The sequence below is a fragment of the Paroedura picta genome, chromosome 4 (assembly GCF_049243985.1).
Source record: "Paroedura picta isolate Pp20150507F chromosome 4, Ppicta_v3.0, whole genome shotgun sequence".
In the NCBI taxonomy this organism is placed as follows: domain Eukaryota; kingdom Metazoa; phylum Chordata; class Lepidosauria; order Squamata; family Gekkonidae; genus Paroedura; species Paroedura picta.
Window position 1 is genome coordinate 88,661,042 of NC_135372.1, and position 18,742 is coordinate 88,679,783.

General features: G+C 43.6%; 1 protein-coding gene across 9 annotated transcripts in view; it reads right to left on the bottom strand.

Moving 5' to 3' along the window:
- Positions 1 to 393: 393 nt before the first annotated feature.
- The window catches only part of RNF220 (ring finger protein 220), a 350,539-nt gene continuing 332,190 nt past the window's right edge, over positions 394 to 18,742 (bottom strand). For 8 of the 9 annotated variants that reach the window (XM_077334011.1, XM_077334012.1, XM_077334009.1 and 5 more), the window contains 3 exons: positions 15,363 to 15,471; positions 13,704 to 13,778; positions 394 to 3,341 (listed from right to left, as the gene is read on the bottom strand). In XM_077334011.1, the coding sequence (XP_077190126.1) occupies positions 3,270 to 3,341; positions 13,704 to 13,778; positions 15,363 to 15,471 (256 nt within the window). In that variant the 3' untranslated portion in view covers positions 394 to 3,269. The remainder of the gene's footprint in view (positions 3,342 to 13,703; positions 13,779 to 15,362; positions 15,472 to 18,742) is intronic. The other variant, XM_077334013.1, reaches the window with a different exon arrangement.

Below are 18,742 nucleotides of genomic sequence, written 5' to 3' on the forward strand. Positions count from 1 at the left end.
TTTCTTCTACATATTACCATCATACTTAAAAAAAACCCACCATACATATGTCTAAAATATACTTTGAAAATTAAAGATGGAAATCTCTGCATTTTAAGAGGACACTGTAGACTTTAGGAAAGGACTCCAGAGCAAAGACATGTATAGATAACAAAAGCAAACTGAAGGGATTAATTTGGCACTAATGTGAGGTGAACACTGGCCTGCATAAGGCAGTGGGTCAGATGGGTGTCAAATGTTTCTCATGATTGTAATGAAATAGCTACTTTGGCCTGTGGGAGAACAACTGGGGCTGGAGGGAAACCAGGAACAGCAGCATCTGTCTATGGGGCTGCCCAAGAGAGGGAAGAAAACTGGCAAGCAGGCAAGCAAGAGGACGGAAGGCACACTTGGAAGGTTTTATATTCATTTAATTAATGTCAAATGTAGTTTACAAACGGGAATGACAAGTACCTTTTTATAGAATATACACTGACACACAATCATTGACACAACTTGAATATCACCTTGTGCAGCTGGGAATCTTTGGGAAAAGATCGTTCGTTTCATTTCAAGCTCACGGTGGAAGAAGAGAAGGTGGTTGCTGAGTGATATGAACAGAACCTTGCACAAAGGACCAGGTCAGTCCCTTGCGTCTTCTTTCCCTTCAGATCTTTTGCCTCCCTACCCCCTCAAGGACAAAAAAAGCAGGGCAAGATTAATGTTGAAATAGAAGTTATTAGTTGCATGTGGCTTTACAGATATACATTTAGTTTAGTGGTGGTCCATAGGACCAGAGAAAGCTTTTTGTTCCCAATTTACTGGGACGTGAAAAATGAACTCTTTCTTCACAGCCTACTCTCAAATGTTTCAGGGTGATGTGCAGCTTTATACTGAAATGTTTCCCCAGGGAGTGCTTGATAGTGCTGGGCAAGCAGGGTTGGGTGTGGTGTGGTCTTCCTCGCCATTGGCACACTACAGACCAATTGTCTTCAGGAAGTTAAGTGCTGTACCAGTGGAGGATTCCATAGCATGAACAAATGGCTGCTGCCCATTTAGGATGCCAGTTAACTCTTATTTGAAAAAGCAAAATGCCCCCCCCCCCCACAGCTGCTGACAGTGTACTCTCACATCGGTTTCACTTCCTAGGAGGTGGCAGCAGCAGGAACACTTATTTTGAAACCACTTCATAGTCAGATGGCTTAGCCACTTGATATATGGAAAAAATCCAGGAGTTAACTACTTGGGAACCTTAAAAGTTCTCCACAAGACAAAAGTATTTCATGAGGATTCTTGAGAAGTCAGAATGCAAATTTTGTATAAGAATAGCTATCCCTATCTACGAAGTAATGTAGAACCATGTGACAGAAGTCTGATTCATGACACCAACATGACCAATACTGGTCGGATATTTCAGGGCTTAAATCAGAGATATCAGACTGAATAAGCTAGAACATCAAAATGCATTTCACACTATCCCAATCTTAAAAGGTAGTTAATGATAGCCATCTTTGCCTAGCAAAACCAGTTCTCGTCACACAAGCATCTCGTTTCCATTGGCAAAGTCCCAGCAACATTGCAGTCCTTTTCCTAGGTGGAGGATAGGAAGCTTGTCTGTGTGCATAAAAAATTTCAGGTTTTGACACTGAATGGGGCTGGCTGACAGAAGACTGCTCATGGGTCATAGCTGGGGGCAATTGGCAGGTGCAGAATAGGGGGTTGGGTAAAAGTAGCTATCAGGATTGTGCAAATGGATGCAGAGGGCTTCAATGAGTCCAAACTCACATGAACCTGGACTGAGTCCCACCACTGCCACCGTCTGAGCAGGAGAGACAGTAGGAGGAAATAAGACACATGTCATTACAGGCCAGCACATACCAATTTTTTTTAAAAGATGAAATGAAGCATGTTTAGAATTGACCCTATGAAAGATAAGGGACGTCACACAGACCAGGAAGGCCAGTGGCAATACATCAGAGTGGCATCAAAGGAGTTGCTTGACTAGAGAAAGGGAGGGAGAAAGACTGAAGGCAACTTGCTGCTCAGTCAAAGGATGAGCAGATTGAGGGCATTTTGAATTGCTTCTCGGCACTTTTCTAGGCCTAGAAGCTACAAACCAGAGTTCAGTACTTACTGGTTTGGAGCCTTGTGACGCAGTACTCTCAAAGCAAAAGTTGGCTTCAGCTTTCAAAAAGAGAAACTTCTGGCAAGAGTGGAGCTACGTCCTGTAGTGCCCAGTGCAGTGGGCAGAGATGACTCCTTCCCTTCATGTGAATGCATCAATTTGTCCCGTTCCCAGTTGGCACAGGTAAAAGCTTGCAAGCCTGACCTGCATGCCTCTTCCTTTCCTTCCAGTGAAAAATTAAAGACGAGGTCAGTGGGATAAAGATTCTATATAAATAGCCCCATTAGCTACAACTAAAGACAGAAATCTTGTTTTCCCGACTTCCCCTCCAGAAGTTTTGTAAGTCACGGGCAGAAATACAGCCATTACTAGAAGCTGTTAACTTTATATCCAAATGAGGAAATATACACCACAGAACATTAAACCATTTATATTATATAATATGTATAATATATATATATTTATACTTCTTTTAAACTAATGACTTTAATGTCAAAACTTTGCAGAACCAAGAAAAATATGGGTTTAATGTTCTCTGCTTATTTTTTTCTCTTCTTTTTTTAAAAAAAGTACAACCCAAAAACAAAGGAAAAACATAAAAGGGTAACATATTAGTATGTAATGTTGGAGTCTATCCCATTTATACACAACATTGTAAACATATAGAGTTTATATTACATGTGCTTCATTCTGCCATTGTGGAAGGGTAGGTGTAGGCGTTTTGTTTTTAAAACCACTAGACCACCACAAAAAAAGAGGGGGAAAAACACAAGTTACAGCTTGGGGAAGGTTCCTTCTGCTGTGGAAGATCCAGTCCCTTCACAGGTTGGCTCATAGGGTGGCTTGGCTACCAAGACGTTCCCCTGAAAAGGATTGCAAGTTGTCCACGATGGAACCACACCTCCTGGCGAAATGGGACAGGTGCAGAACATCAGTTTGTAAGGGGAGGTGGTAGTTCACAATAAAGATTCTGGTTTGGCCTTCTCGTGGAGTTGGCGATGCCAGCGACAGGTTTGGAAGCAGAGGCATTGTGTGGCTCCTTCAGCCTCTAGTCCACATTGGGAGTCTCTAGTCTGTCTGTAAATGTCTCTTGCCACTGCTGCTGCTGCCATTCCTTTTCCGTAGTCCCCCTGATGTGGCAATCTGGTCTGAGCAGCCATGTCCTTCATAAGTAGATGCGCCTGAGGTCTCCTGGAGAGGTGATGGTGTTGCACTGAGGGCACAGCTTCTTAGCTCCCTGTAGGAGATCAAGCAATAGCAATATTATGAAAAGCAAGATACTCCCCTCTCTCTCCTGTCCATATTGTGTGGCTAGCAGCAAGTGCACATGGTGACTAATAATCACAGGGAATAGATCAGCGTAGGCAAAAGGCAGACTTGAATTTCAGATTATTACAGATGCTGAAGGCAGGCCATGGGTGGTGTGGAGAGAGGGAGTTTGGAGCCTACCTGGGCCCTTTTATCTTTCTTTCAAGCCACTCTTAGGATACTTCTCACATTACTTTTTCCTCCAAGGATCCCTGGCTATCACTCCTGCCTCCTAAGTTCCAGGGCAACACTGTGTGGCAGCCAAAGTAGTGAAAACGCCACATGTTGAGAGCATGTGAAAGCTAAGAGGTGTCTAAACTTTTGACATTCTCAAATTCTGGAATATTTCTAATAATGACCAATGTGTAATTAAAGCAGCTTACTGCCATTTTTCATTTTTACATCTTTGTTGCCCTCATCCCAGCACTATTTACTTATTGCTAAATGTTTCTCTTTTAAGGCTGAGGGCCACAGTCTCACTTTAGCAAAATCAAAAGCAGAATGCCAATAATTCAGTTTCACAAAACATTCTCTGCTCTGAGGAGTGAATTGGCCATTAAGGCCACTAGGAGAAGTTATGGTGAGTCAGTGGTCTGGGGGCTCCTTCCCCACCAAGGCCACAGCACCCCTGGTGGGGAGGGATGGGTGCAACTGCCACTGCTTTAAGATGGTGGTGTGGACAAGGAGGCACCCAACTTAACCTTACTACATCCAGCACCGCAGAAGATGTGCCCATTCCACCCTTTGCCACACTTGATCTAAGCTCACAAGGGTGAGGGGTACACCAGCAGGTAAGGGTCACATTCAGCCTGACTTCTCCTATCAAGCTCTGCAACTTTGCTGGAGACCCCTGGCTTGGGGTTGGTTGGGCCGGCCTCCCACCCTTTCCCCTCTAATGCACTGTGATTACTGAATAGGCGTAGCTCTGTGTGGCCCTTTACTGTTTTTCATTACTTTTCTTCACTAGCTAATAACAGAAAACCTATTCCAGAATAAAGAAGCTCTGCAGTGCTAAGAAAAAAAATGAAAACACAGAAACTCCAAGTCCAAGAAGGGGAAAAAGTGGCTGATGTGTGACATCCATTAGAAATAAAGCTCTCATATTTATCACCTGTCAATGAACCTGACAGACAGAAGGATGATAGTAAATCTCAGCATCAGGGTCAAAATAAAGCAGCCAACATCAAACTGGTGAGTGTAACAGAACAGTGGTTGCTTTACTCTGCTCTGGTTTGGCCTCACTTGGAGTACTGTGTTCAGTTTTGGACAGCACAGTCGAAGAGGGATGTAGACAAACTAGAGCGTGTCCAGAGGAGGGCAACTTCATCTTCAAGTATTTAAAAGGCTGCCATATAGAGGATGGAGCAGAGTTGTTTTGTCTTGCCCCAGAGAGACAGACCAGAACCAATGGGATGAGATTAATTCAAAAGAAATTCCATCTAAACATCCAGGAGAAGTTCCTGACAGTTAGAGCGCTTTCTCAGTGGAACAGGCTTCCTCGGAAGGTGGTGGGTTCTCCATCTTTGGAAATTTTTAAACAGAGGCTGGATAGCCATCTGACGGAGAGGCTGATTCTGTGAAGATTCAAGAAGGTGGCAGGTTACAGTGGATGAGCGAGAGGGATGTGAGTGTCCTGCATAGTGCAGGGGGTTGGACTAGATGACCCAGGAGGTTCCTTCCAACTCTATGATTCTATGAAAGATGGCTAAACAGGAGTTCTATGCTGCCTCCATCATATTCATCTATAAAAGAGAAGTCAAGACTCCCTGGGGAAGACAACAATCTTAGGAAAAGTTGAGAAAAGGAGGACCCAACATGAGATGTATTGACTCAGTCAAGGAAGCTATGGCCCTTAGTCAGCTAGACCAGTGGAGGCTGTGATGATAAGGATGTTTTGCAGGTCATTAATTCATAGAGTTGCCATAAGTTGGGAGTGACCTGACAGCACTGAAAACACTTGTGCACATACAAGATAGGGACACACATTATCTGCTGAAGAAAGAAGCCTTGCAAGGAGAGCAGCTTGAGTCTAGGCCACTACAGGACACTTCTCCCATGTTTCTGTGTCTGTTCCTCAGTCTTCTTGCCCTACAGAAAAGTTAGGAAACTATTATGCTAGACTCAGTGGTGACTGCAAAGGATTCATGCCTTTCAAGAACAACAACAACAACAACAAAAAAGAAGGCACACTTCAAGGTTCAGAAACCAAGCACGATACGGTTAGAGCTTCTGCCATCTCTCACAGCACCTCCAGTCTCGCCTCCACAATGCCCCCTAAATCCCAAATCTGACTGTCAATTTCTGAGTCTAATAAATGGAAACAATTATGTCAAGATTAAAAGACACTACCCAACAAAACAACTAGCATTCTGCAGCATTCAGGAGTACTGGGTTCAGACGTGGAAGACTCAATCTTAAAACCCTATGGAGTGACTAAACCTCAGTGGGTAATTCTGCTGCCACTGCTTAATGTATGACAAAGTTGTTGTGAAGGAAAGTGAGTTTAGAACTGGGCACTAAAACTGCTAACAAGAACAATGCATTAAATATCCTGTAATATGCCCAATTTATTTCAATAGCCGATTTCTTTTTTCCTTGACACAAAGAGAAATTGGACCTTGAACACCAAAGCCTGTGCCCTCCTGATCACATCCAGGGATGTGGGGTTGAGAGCAATGGAAGCTTAAGGCAATCGCAGGCTTATTCTTCAGTTTAAACATTTTCTCAGTGCTACACAAAGCAATCGTTACATGAGGCAATTAAACAAGCCTCACACACATGGTCTGGCACCGAGCCAGTGAACAAGGATTTCCTTCCCCCATCCTGCTCACCTGCCAGCTGCGGTTACTAAACTTTTCCCTTGAAATAAAAATACTGTGGAATAATAAGCCACACCTGTTGAACATGGGGAAAAAATATCTGAAATGTCCTCCAGCTCCTTTCATCGTGGCCCCATGGAAAAGCCTTGATGGGTAACAGCAGTGTATGCTGCAGTGCAGGGAGGCCACCTCAGCTTTTCCGTTATAAACCCCAGTTTTCCAGGGTTTATAAAACCCGGCTGCAAAATGTAGCTCCAGGGCTGAAACACAGCACCAAAAAGGCATGATGAAGAGAAGGTTTTATTTGCCCCACGCATTCTTAATTAAAATTTGGCAAGTGATTGATCTAGAATGCCGGCTAATCACTTTGGGGAGTTTGAAACATAACGAGTGTGGCCCACTTTGCAAAGTCGTTATATCTCACACCATGTCAGGAAGGAACAGCCCTTTGAGAAGAGGTTGGAGGATTTGCTTTGAAACCTGGAAATGTGAAATTTGCAGCCCAAGATAATTCAATCTCTTGGTCCATAAAATACTCAGAAGCTTTGCCATTGAAGATAATTAGAGAGAACAACCATCCCAAAATACCCTTGAGGTTACAAGCTTATCAGTGCCTTACCAAAGAGCAGTCAGCACGTCAGAGACGGGAAAACAGAGGCACACACATCAAAGACAGGAGAGGACCACAAGATTCTGGAGAGGGGAAGAGTAAACTCATGTTCCCAACTCCGAAGCTATGCCATTCACCCTACCCTGCAACTAACGGAAGATGGAGGGTTGTAAGGGAAAGCTACCATGTGAAAGCCAGGTAAACAAGACAACAATAGTAAGTGAATTTGATGCATTCATCATCCCAGGATCAATGTGACAACGCAGTCCAAATTCTGTACCAGCCACTCACTCCAATCTCTTAGTAAATAATGGCCTCATACAATCCATGTTTTCATGGGTCTGCTCTGACTGCATGTGGACATGGGACTTGGAATTTTTAGGAATCCAGAATCTTTGAGCAACAACCAGTACTTGGGAAGCTGCATACTTGAGTCACCTAGTCCAGTATTGCCTACTGTGACCGGAGCTCAGTGGGGTCTCAGGGAGATTTCCAGGCCAGCATCATTAAGGGAAGTAAATCTTGGACCTTCGGCTTATAGAGCATGAAAGACCATTGTATGGTGAGGGGGCAGCCGTTACTCGTTGCCAGTGCCATGTTTGCTCTTTCCTACTTTCACTTTCTGCTGGACTATAGTTTGCCAAGAACCATTCCCACTTAGCTGTGCCCAGTGTCATAGTGCCTAGTTGAGCTCAGATAAGTAATGTAAACAAGCAAACTGCCTGGATGAGAAAAGCTCCCACAGACAGGTGCCAGACTCATTGTTCTTTTTTTTCCAGAGCACAGCTATTATTAGCCAATATAAAATCTTTAATAAGCCTTCCCTTCAGCCCTTCAGACCGCCAACAGGTCTGGATCTGAGCAAGAAAGCTGTAGGACATGCTCTGGGAGCCACATTCACACCTGTCAGGAATCTCCAGACAGCTGAGGGGATGTTTGCTTTTACTATATTTTGTAACTATTACCTTGCCTGTAACACCTAAACAATCTTTAATAAATATCATCCTTAGCACACAAAATTTGTCTCTGCCTGGCCATCTGTTCTGAACCTCTGCTGGGGCAGCACTGTCTGGCTGGGGCAGTCTCTGAAAGTAAGACAGTGGAGCTCTTCATATTTTACTGTTGTTAGGTTGTTGTAGTTTTTTGCTTCTATGGTTTATGCTTTTCTACTATTGTTCTAGTAGAAATCTAGACAGCATCCTAAAAAGCAGAGACATCTAGACAGCATCCTAAATCTAGACAGCATCCTAAAAAGCAGAGACATCACCCTGCCAACAAAAGTGCATCTGGTCAAGGCAATGGTCTTCCCAGTTGCAATGTATGGCTGTGAAAGTTGGACCACAAAGAAGGCCAAGTGTCAAAGAACTGAGGCTTTTGAACTCTGGTGCTGGAGAAGACTCTTGCAAGTCCTTTGGACAGCAAGCAGAACAAACCGGTCAGTCCTAGAGGAGATCAGCCCTGACTGCTCCTTAGAAGGCCAGATCTTGAAGATGAAGCTTAAATACTTTGGCCACCTCATGAGAAGGAAGGACTCCCTGGAGAAGAGCCTAATGCTGGGAGCGATCAAGGGCAAAAGAAGAAGGGGACGACAGAGAATTAGGTGGCTGGAGGGAGTCACTGAAGCAGTCGGTTCAAACTTAAATGGATTCCAGGGAATGGGAGAGGACAGGAAGGCCTTGTGGATCTTTGTCCATGGGGTCGCGATGGGTCGGACATGACTTCACACGTAACAACAGAACAATTGTTCTGCCACTTTGTTGTTGGATTATTTATTGTATTGTGATAATTTCTTTAGCCAACACAGCTAAAATGTGAGCACCCAATGGAGAAAGGGAAGAGATTGTATTTTACTGTGCTGTGGCAGCACTAGCAGTGCAATGATATAATTAATATCTGCGCATGTGGAGTCATCATGACTTGAGTGTGACATGAAGGAATCAAATTAAGTGCCCACATCAAATCATGCATTCAGGCTCACATAGAAACTGGGAAGGAGGTCCTGCTGGGATTTGGGGAATCTGGCTCTGCTGCTGTAACTTTATTCTATACCTGAGAAAGTACAACTATACTTCCCCACTCCCTTCCCTGCTTCAGCTTCCTCATCCAAAGAAGGAAAGAGCTAATACCGCTTTGTGTCCCAAGTCTCTACCATTTTATTTTAGGAAAATATTTGCTGTGGTTGAACTTGTCAGCTGAAACTAGACGGCCCAGCACACAGTATTAAACTGGGTCCAAATCTCATCCTAGCTACTGGATAGTCCTGTGCCCACTCCTTCCCATACGTATGTGGTGGGTTTTCTGGAGGAGGGGGAATACAGTAGTTGCATTTTTTGATATCACTAAGGTTTCAGCTGCAGCTCCCCAGCTGTGAAATGGGAAAAGTTATTGGCAGGGAGGAAGAGGAATAATGACAGTAAAGAACCTTGACACTGAAAATGTTACTAGCTGAACACATCCCACCTAGCACCAAGGATGTCAAAAGCTGAGGGCAGGAAATGCGCGAAATCTTGCAGGGTAACTCATCAAGGATTTCTGTGTGAGAGTGAACCCTTGAGCTCAGCCAGATGCAAGCCCCCCCCCCCCCCAAAAAAAATGACCACTTTGCTTTGGTTTCTTCCCTTATACAAAAAAAGTCTAAGCCATCATTTGGTCTGGTCATATAAAACACGGAAGGAAAAGCCTGATTTTTCCCTAATGGGGAATGAATGGCAGATCTCCAGAAATGTTCAAACACATCAGGAAGCCCAGGAACTCACCCCCAACTACTATTAAGTGCAACAAATTGTTTATAGCACAACACAAGAAATATGCTTTCCCCTTCACTGAGCATATTTTTCCATGTGTGCCATACACTCAGCAGTCTCTGCGTTTTCCTTGCCAAGAGGGAAGTCTGCTTTGCACCCAGGGAAAGGTAACTTGTGGCAATTATTAAATCCATTATCCCAGAGCTCCTCACTAGTTACACACACAAATGCACATGCACTCTCTGTTGTGCTCAAAATATAAGGAGATACCTTAATTAGAACAATGCAGGTTGGTGAGTATGAAACACCCAGCCCAGCCGCCATGTGCCATTAAATTCATAAAGAAGAGGAGGGGGAGGGAAGGGCAGCCTTAACGAGATTACACACATTGACTTTGATCAAGACACAAAAGCACTAAGGCGTTCCAGGGTTTTTATTGCTGTCTTCGGGCTACATTTTAATGGTTACATTAGAAACATGCGAACATAGGGAGAGAGATTTTTTAAAAGAGAGTGAGAGAACAGCGCCTGCCTTGCAAGAGACCCTGCTTTAATAAATTGCGGGCTGTAGGGAGAAGGCGAGGGCTGCGGAACAGATGAGTGGCCGCTTATTAATTGCTTCCCTTGTGCAATTTCCAACTAGGAATGCTGTGTTTGGGTGAAACAGTTTCCCTCCCTGCCGCATGGCTGTTGCCAGTGCGAGGATCATTCTCAGAGAGCACTTGGGCACCAAACATGCTCCTCCCCTCACAGCCAACTTCAAATAAACCTCTTCCTTTGGATGCATGGCTGGTAATTTTTTTAAAAAGTCACATCTGCTGCCTGTCACTTTTAGAGGACATAAGTGGGCATACTTTCCCCCTCACTCTCAAGCTTCATGCAAAAGAAATATGGGAATGATGTGTGCATCTGTTGCACAAGAAAGATGCCCAGTGCTAGGAAAAGCTGGCACGTGTTGTTGATTTCCTGTTTTCTCTGGGAAACATTCACATATCACGTTTGCATTTTTAGACTACCTTGAAAAATTGTTAGCAAGCATACTTTCCACTTGTAAGTACGTAGCAGCCCGCAGGTATTAACTCTGAAATCTTGGGATGAGTGGCAGGACCACTGTGGGCTAAACTACAAATTATATGGGGGATCTATTGCTTGAATCCAGTGGTGCATTTCCACAGTTGGAATGATTTCCATGTGTGGTGTATAATTCCCCCCCCCCTTTCACTGCAACTCCAAATGCTACTCCTGGAGGAGATTTTGGGTGGCAGTGGAAAGGAAGAGGTGAGGAAATCATGCTCTCTAAGCCAAAATCCTTTCATTTGCTAAAACACTGTACTGGATACAAGTTGGTGTCTCTTCATGTACTTTTAATGTGAGCACATAACTGGTGGTTGTGGAGATAACTGGATCAAGGCAGCAAGTATGGGGAAGGGAAATGTTTTCCTGATAGCAGCTGGGTGGGGGATTTCTCAGCCCTGGCCAAGAAGGGGTTAAAACAGGCACCCATACTGCACCTGTCTTCATTTTCTTACAGAGGCTAACAGCCTGGAGGGTTTTCTTCTGGGCAAACAGGGTGGGGAAGGCTTAAATCTCACCCAACCCTGATTCCCCCTTTATTTTCCCCCATTAAAAATCTCTAACTTGACAGAGTTCCAGGTAAACTGAATGGGACAATTACTGGCTCTACACAGTTCAGTAGTTGGTGAAAGAAATTCATAACCAGAAATTAGTTTGCAATTCATATAAACTGATTTCAAATGGCAACTGTGGTCCACTGTTAGAAGGGGGAGAGCCAGTTGAAGTATACCAGCAAGATCCTGTCCATAAGGCATTTCTATCTGGTCTCCAATTGACCTTATTTTAATAAACATGTGGCAAATGTGTCATGTTGTTTTACACATGAGGAGAAAAACTATTTGCAAAAGCTGCAAGATACAACACGTTCTAATCTTACATTTTATTGTGCATTCATTACGCACATGCCTTGGCTGAAAGCTACATGAAGCTGTAAGATTATGTGCATTTCACATAAACTTTATTATACTGTTGTCTTGGGTCCATTCCTGAAAGGCAAAGGATCACTGTTGAACTGCATCTTGGGGGATCTTTATGGAAATATACATGTTCTTCAGTCTCACCCCTTCTCAACAAGTAACAATGAAAATGAAATGCAGTAAGCTCCATAATGAAAGAACTAGGTATTTCTGACTTTATTATAATGATGATTTTGACCACTGATCAGGGTATAGACTATGGCATAAAATGTATGTCCAGCCTCCAAATGCAGACTGGAAAACAGAGGAGCCCATAAGAATACACTGTTTCTGACTTGAGTCTGCATCCAGGACCTCTGTGAAATTAGCACCGTAGACAGCTTCATCATCTTCCTGCTTTTCACACTAGGTACACTGTCAGTGAAAGCAACAGGGTAGCATGGATACTGCCTACAGGGAAAGCCCACTATGGCTGTGGGTGGCATCAAACGTACTTTTTTAAAATAGAAAGTACAGGATTCTAAGGGGGGGGGGAGAACAGCACTTTGATTCCCTGGGGTTTCAATTCTAAGCCACTGAAGTTGCTCCTTTTTAAACTGGCAGTCTTGTCCTTTCACTTTTTATGCTACTCACAGTATAGACATCAGCAAGGGAAATATCTGAAGTTTAAAATAACCAAGGACACTTATCAGTCTTGAACAAATATTTTTAAAAACATTCATGAGAAATAATTTATTTCCATTAAGCATCCCTTGAAAGGGTTCACCACACATGCTAGCCACTAGTTATTTAAACATACTTTTCCCGAATATGCAAAATGTACTTTAAAAGGCTGCATTAGGGGCACTTTATCGAGCCATTAAAGAAGATAGCACACCTATAGATGGGAAGTGAAATATTTTGTAACTTATTGAACTTTCTCAGCAATAGAGTACTAAAAAGGCAAAAATCACAAACAGTAAAGAAAAGTATGTAGGAAATTCACTGAATGCTCCCCAAAGTAAACATTTACTTGCAGGTAGACCTGCATTTTAGGCATGGAAATTCTAAGAAAATTGATAGATGCTCAGAGAGCAAAGCCATATTGGTATGTTTCCTTCCCCTGCAGGCACAGCTAAGGTTCAAAACATATTGTGATCCTTTAATAAATACTGCACCCTTTTAAAGCTTTGCCTTTTTGTCATTGTGCTCATTTACATTACTTTCTGAGGATCTGGTTGAAGAAAGTTTGACTGTGTATGTGAGCGGATGCAATTCTATCCACTAGGAGGCATTAAACAGGGCAGCAAATACAACACAATACATTATTTTTACAGGTCTCTTCTCATGTTACTTTCCCTTATTTGCAGATCCATCTATGGAAGCATCCAGAGACATGATTCTTAGTAACTTGAGAACAGTCAGACAAATACTTGGCTGATGAAATTCTAGTTAGTCTGCAAACATGTATGAGAATATCTGCATAATATAAGTTCAGGTGTTGGTCTGAAGCAGCAGAACAAAGGCAGAGTCCAGTGGCACCTTTAAGACCAAGAAGGCTTTATTCAAGGTATACGTTTTTTGGATGCCAGCATAGTATAGTGGTTAAGAGCAGTGGAATCTAATCTGGAAAACTTGGTTTGATCCTCTACACGAAGTCAGACAGGTGACCTTGGGCCAATCCCAGTTCTTTCAGAGCTCTCTCAGCCTCACTTACCTCACAGGGTGTCAGTTGTGGGGAGAGGAAGGGAAGGCGATTGTGTTTTGAAACTACTTCAGAGAGTGAGAAGTGGGGTATAAAAGCCAACTCTTCTTTTGTGTGCAAGCACATTTCTTCAAATACAGGAAATCTCATATATCTTGAATAAAACTTTGTTAGTCTTAAAGTGCTACGGGACTCAAAACTTTGTTTTACATAATATAAGGCCACACATCCTTTGTTTTTTCCTCTCTATGGATTCAAATTCCGTGCACACATAATCTCTTGCATTCTTCCCCATCCTCCGCCAATCTCTTGCACTCTTCCCCATTCTTCATGGCAACTTCAGTTTCTTCTAAATCCTTGCCCTCCACTGTCCCTGAAACTAGGGACCATGTCTGGGAATTAAAAAGTATTATGAGCCCACATGTAAGAAGCCAAGAGCCTCACCAAAGTCCTCAGCCAGCATTCCTCACAGTGCACGTGCCAGCACTGAATCGAGGTCAGGGGCATCGTGTATGAATCCTGCAAAGAGAAAGTGGAACAGTCCCATCACACATGCTATTCTAAATGCCTGGGAAATCCCCCATTGGATGCCAAGCTCTGGGAAGTAGGCTGCAGGGCCAATACCATAACAGTACATCTTACATTTAGACCATGAACTCAAATGCTCACACATCTCAGGTTTCCCCTGCACAATAGCAAGGCATGACACAGAATGCCAGCAAATGTAGCACCAAGACTGAACAACCAAAAGGTAGAACAGCATGGTTACTTGCAGACTTCTGTTGCTACCATCTGCAGCCCCACAACTGAGAACAGCAGGGCAAAAAAAGTCAGCAGATCTTGTGGCTGCTGCTGCTGCTACAGATACTATACTGCAGCTCCCAGAGGCTCTCTTTTTGTCATCAACTACTAGCAAGCTCTTTCTAGCAAGATAATCCTTACTGGAATACCAGCCAGCAGGCAAATAAGAGCACTTATTACTTGGTGGGACTAGGATCATGACCAAAGAATACTAGGGAATGAAACCTAGGGGTCTGTCCAAGTATTTTTCATTTCCCCCCCAAGTAACAAGAGCAACCTCACTTTAAGAATAAGCTCACATTAGCTCCAATTGTGCAGAACTAATATGGGGGGGAGAGGGGGAGCCTGCTGCAGGAGCAAAAACCTTTTGCAAAATATAGGCAGCTTGGGAAGGGGAAATATTTTCCCTTCAGAAGAAAAAATAAGTTAAGGGATGAGAACTGGAGTTTTATATTTAGGGGAAGGCATAACCTTGCACTTCCCTCATTCTTTTAAGTGTCTACATATAAGAAAATTCTTTTTTTTTAGTTCTTTAAAGAAATTAGGGCAAAAGAGATACTTTAATTAGCTACAGGATAGCTACTGTTGTTTAAGGTTTTGTGATATTTTTATTGATGTTTTGTTGATGATGGTGATGCTCTACTGATCTTTGTTTTTATGATATGAACTGCCCCCAGACCTTCCATGTATACAAACTTCACAAATAAACAAGCATTAAAGCTGGGGTGGGGGAGAGAGAGCATTTAAACTGTAATCATTATCTGCAACTTGAGTACAACACAGGCGATTTCCCTGAAATGGAGGCACAACCGGAGGCAAAGTGATCTGCATGCCCTGCACCCCAAAGAGCTACAAGTGTGTGAAAAACTGTCAGCACAAGAGAGAAATGTAGACTCCAAGCCGCTAGAGGGAGCTTCTGCACTTCAGCACATAAGCCTCCAACATAACAACAGAGACAATTTTGAAATATTGGGGCTAATGGCTTGTACTTAAATCACATGGTGAGCCTTAGATCAGATACTGACCTCCTTCTAGCATGTGCAGGAAGAAAAGAATACAGATGCAGGGAAATTTGCTGCGCTGTAAAATACCCCAATAGAGTTGGCAAGTTGCCAATAAAACCATATCTCAGCAACCTGCACTGAAAGGAACTCTGGTTAACAGGAACTTGAGGCACTTCCCCAGAGTCCACAGGCACAGCTACAGTTTCCCCAAATAAAAATCAACTATGCCACTGTGCTACAGACAAGGAATAGCGACAGTCATTTCCTTATTCATGACCACAACTGGCAAGCTACTCACCATGCAAATGAGACATTTATAGCGGTCCCCACGGGAGAGCTGCCTTTCTAACTCACGGACGCGAGCCTTTAGCGCTTCAAATGTTGTCACTGCTGAATCTTCTGTAATCCTACAATAGATGACAAGTCAGGGCTGGCCAAGTTCTTAGAAACATTCCACTGATTTCATTACGTGCCAAGTATGGGTTAGGTGAAAACACCATGGTGGGAGGGTGCATCCTGGCTTTTGGTGAGAGGGGGAAAAAAGAGAACCGGTCAAGAAAGCCTTAACTTTGCAACCTCGAGAATAGGCTGGAGAATGGCCAAGGAGTAGGAATACAAAGTTCAATGTTATTCTCAGATGATCAGAATTGTATTTTTCTGTGGTGGTGGTGAATCCCGCCCCCTATCTTAATGAGCAAGCATGATTGTCTACGGCCCAGCATAGCTTTTGGCCACTGCTGCTTGGCCTTGCCACAATTCCTTCTCCCTCCATCGCTACTGACATCCTTAGAGCCACTGAGGCTCCTTCCTCTCCCATCAAAAAGAGCAGCAGCCCAGCAAGGCTCTCAGTTTCAGACCACTTCAGTCCCCCCCCCCCCCGCCACTATCATGGCTCTCTTTCCCCTATTGCTGCAATGCTTGCTTGGCCCTGTGCCTTTCCCAGCCTCTGCTGCCAGGCCCACTTTCACCCTCGGGGCCCTCAAGCCTCCCCTTCATAGCGAAAACTATGGTGGGTCTAATGCAGCTCCTGATTTCGCCCCACCACAGATTCTCTCCTGCATCACTGCTGCTGACACTACTCCCCCTCCCACTGCTGGGCCCTGGCATGCCTCCTGGCCTTTGCTACGGGGCTCCCTGCAGTCCCCGCATACCACAGTAATTGTCAGGACTGCCACAGCTGTCCCCCCGCCCCATCATTGTCTCTGCCACTGAAGTGTCACCCCACTTTTCTTTGCCTTAAGAAGAATTGTCAGGGGGCACATTTGAGAAACAGATATACAGATTGTAGAGGGGAGCCTGGGAGACCAGTGAGGTTGCACAGGTTTAAGATTGTTTCTGTTTTTTCAAGGGGATTTTACTGATGTCAAATTACCACAATGAGGGGTCAAATGTGTAACCAGAGAGTTACACAGGGTACCAGCACAAGAGCTGAGGGAAGCAATGGTGAAAGCTTTATCAAATCAAACCATCCCACTCTCTCACATGAAAATGAACAGAATGTAATTCTAAAGGGTTATACCTAGGGCACTGCTGTAAATAAGATGGCTTGTGCGGAGAAGAAGCTATGTTATTAGGGTTAAAACCAGTGCAACATTTTGACACTGGAAAGAACAAATGTATATCAATGGATGTGTAGGTAACTGCAAACCTGTCATCTACCCACACAGCACCCAGTGTCAAAGAAAGCCCCTCCTACTGTGGTGTGCACCTGCATATGTGGGTTTGCTCATTCTCACTACTTCAATTCTTATTCAGGAACTTTAAGTTCTGTGCAAATCCAAGACTTGCAACCAGCATGAATATGACTAATTGTGAAAATATATAGTTTATTCCTTTAGTACAATATATAATTTAACCCCCCCCCCAAAAAAAAATACCCTCTGCACCATCAGTGATGGAAAAAAGTGGTATGAAAGATTATATACATTTTGGAATTTTGAGAAGGGTCAGCAGGAAGCATCACAATTTGACTGCCATGGATACCTACGTTTCTATTAAATCATAGAATCATAGAGTTGGAAGGGGCCATACAGGTCATCTAGTCCAACCCCCTGCTCAACGCAGGATCAGCCCAAAGCATCCTAAAGCATCCAAGAAAAATAAAACATCTAGAGGGAAATGAAAGTTTTTGATTTATGTAGAACAACAACAAGAAGCACAGCTGCTTATTCTGACAATTATCCACTGGAATAAATTGTGAGGGTGGCTTTAATTATCATCAACTCTTTGCGGGACTGGATAACTCAAATGGGAATCCAGTTGAAGCCTTTAATAAGCAACGAGTGATATGAGTCTGTGTACAGTGTGTGTTATTAGGAGTGTATGTGAATGTATGTGTGCATTCTCATTTCAGCTAGGGTTGGGTCCCTGGACAAGACAGAGTCAGTGCAAAACCTAATCCTCTTCCCCATCAGTCTCCTCTCATATTTAACTGTTTCTCAAAGTAATGGTCTCCTCTTCCTCCTCCTCCATTCCTTTCTACTGAAGGCAAATGGAACAAGTGTCAAGCTCAGGTACTTTTATGTTTTAAGATGTGGCTATCACTTGCATGTCATGAGAGGTGGCCTCAACAAGCCTCTCTTCTTGTCCTTGTCCTCTCATTGTCTTAAATATACTTCAGAGCTGGTTGGAGAAGTGATGCGGGGCAGGGATGAATGTGAGAAAGGGGGAGGAGGGAGTGTGAATGGTGACAAGAGTGAACAGAAAAGACAGGAGTGAGTGGAGAAAGGGAAGGTTATGAAGAACGGAATTTGAAAACAGGTAAAGGAGTATAAAAGGCAGTCAGAAAGTGGGAAAACCAGGAAACACCTTGGGAATCCTTATGGTAGAGCAGCTAAAATTAATACAATAACAGCCAAATATCACCAGCACAGTCACTGCCATTGCACAGCTAATCTGGACAGCAGGGCTTGGATCATTTCCATTAATGTTCTTCTATGTCTGTTGAAGAGGCAAGCCTTGACTGTAGAGCAGACATTCCTTTAGCACTTCTGCTCACAAGTGCTAGCGTTAGAGAGAGGGAGGACCACCTCCATGAGAAAGAGGAGAGCAAGAATAAGATCCAAGCCCAACTTTTAATGGAGCTGGTAGTGCCTAGGGTACATCAGCCCAGATACACACTAGTAAAAAACAAGTCAGACTTTCCAGCTGGGTAGGACAAGGGAGGCAATGGAAGAGTCATATATCTATGGCAAAGAAGGCCAGAACAGACTAACAGCATAGCATTAGAAACTGAACAATGTCTGAACCAGCTGCATTCGTCTCTGATGCAACAGGTAACCTGGTCAGCTAAGCACCACCTCTAAGAAAAGTAAAGAGCACTACCACCCAACACTAACTGGAGTTCTAGGAAGCAGAGGCAGGCAATGATAGAAAATGGTTTGTTTATAGGATTATAACAGTATGACCCTTGCTGGCCAGTTTCGGAAACTCTTTCAGATGATTGTCCCTGTCCAGTAATAAACGAATGAATCAGAAGAGGAGGTTGAATAGAAGCATAAGCAATAACACTCACTGCCTGCCTGATACAATGGGCAATCAATAGTAGGGCTGTAGATCAGGGTGCTAGTTAGCTGGAAAATTACTGCCTAGCTGTGTGCGTCACGCTGGAGGGATCCTGGACAATCAATGAAGGAGGTATTGATTTAGTTATTATCACTTCATATGCTCCAGACATTG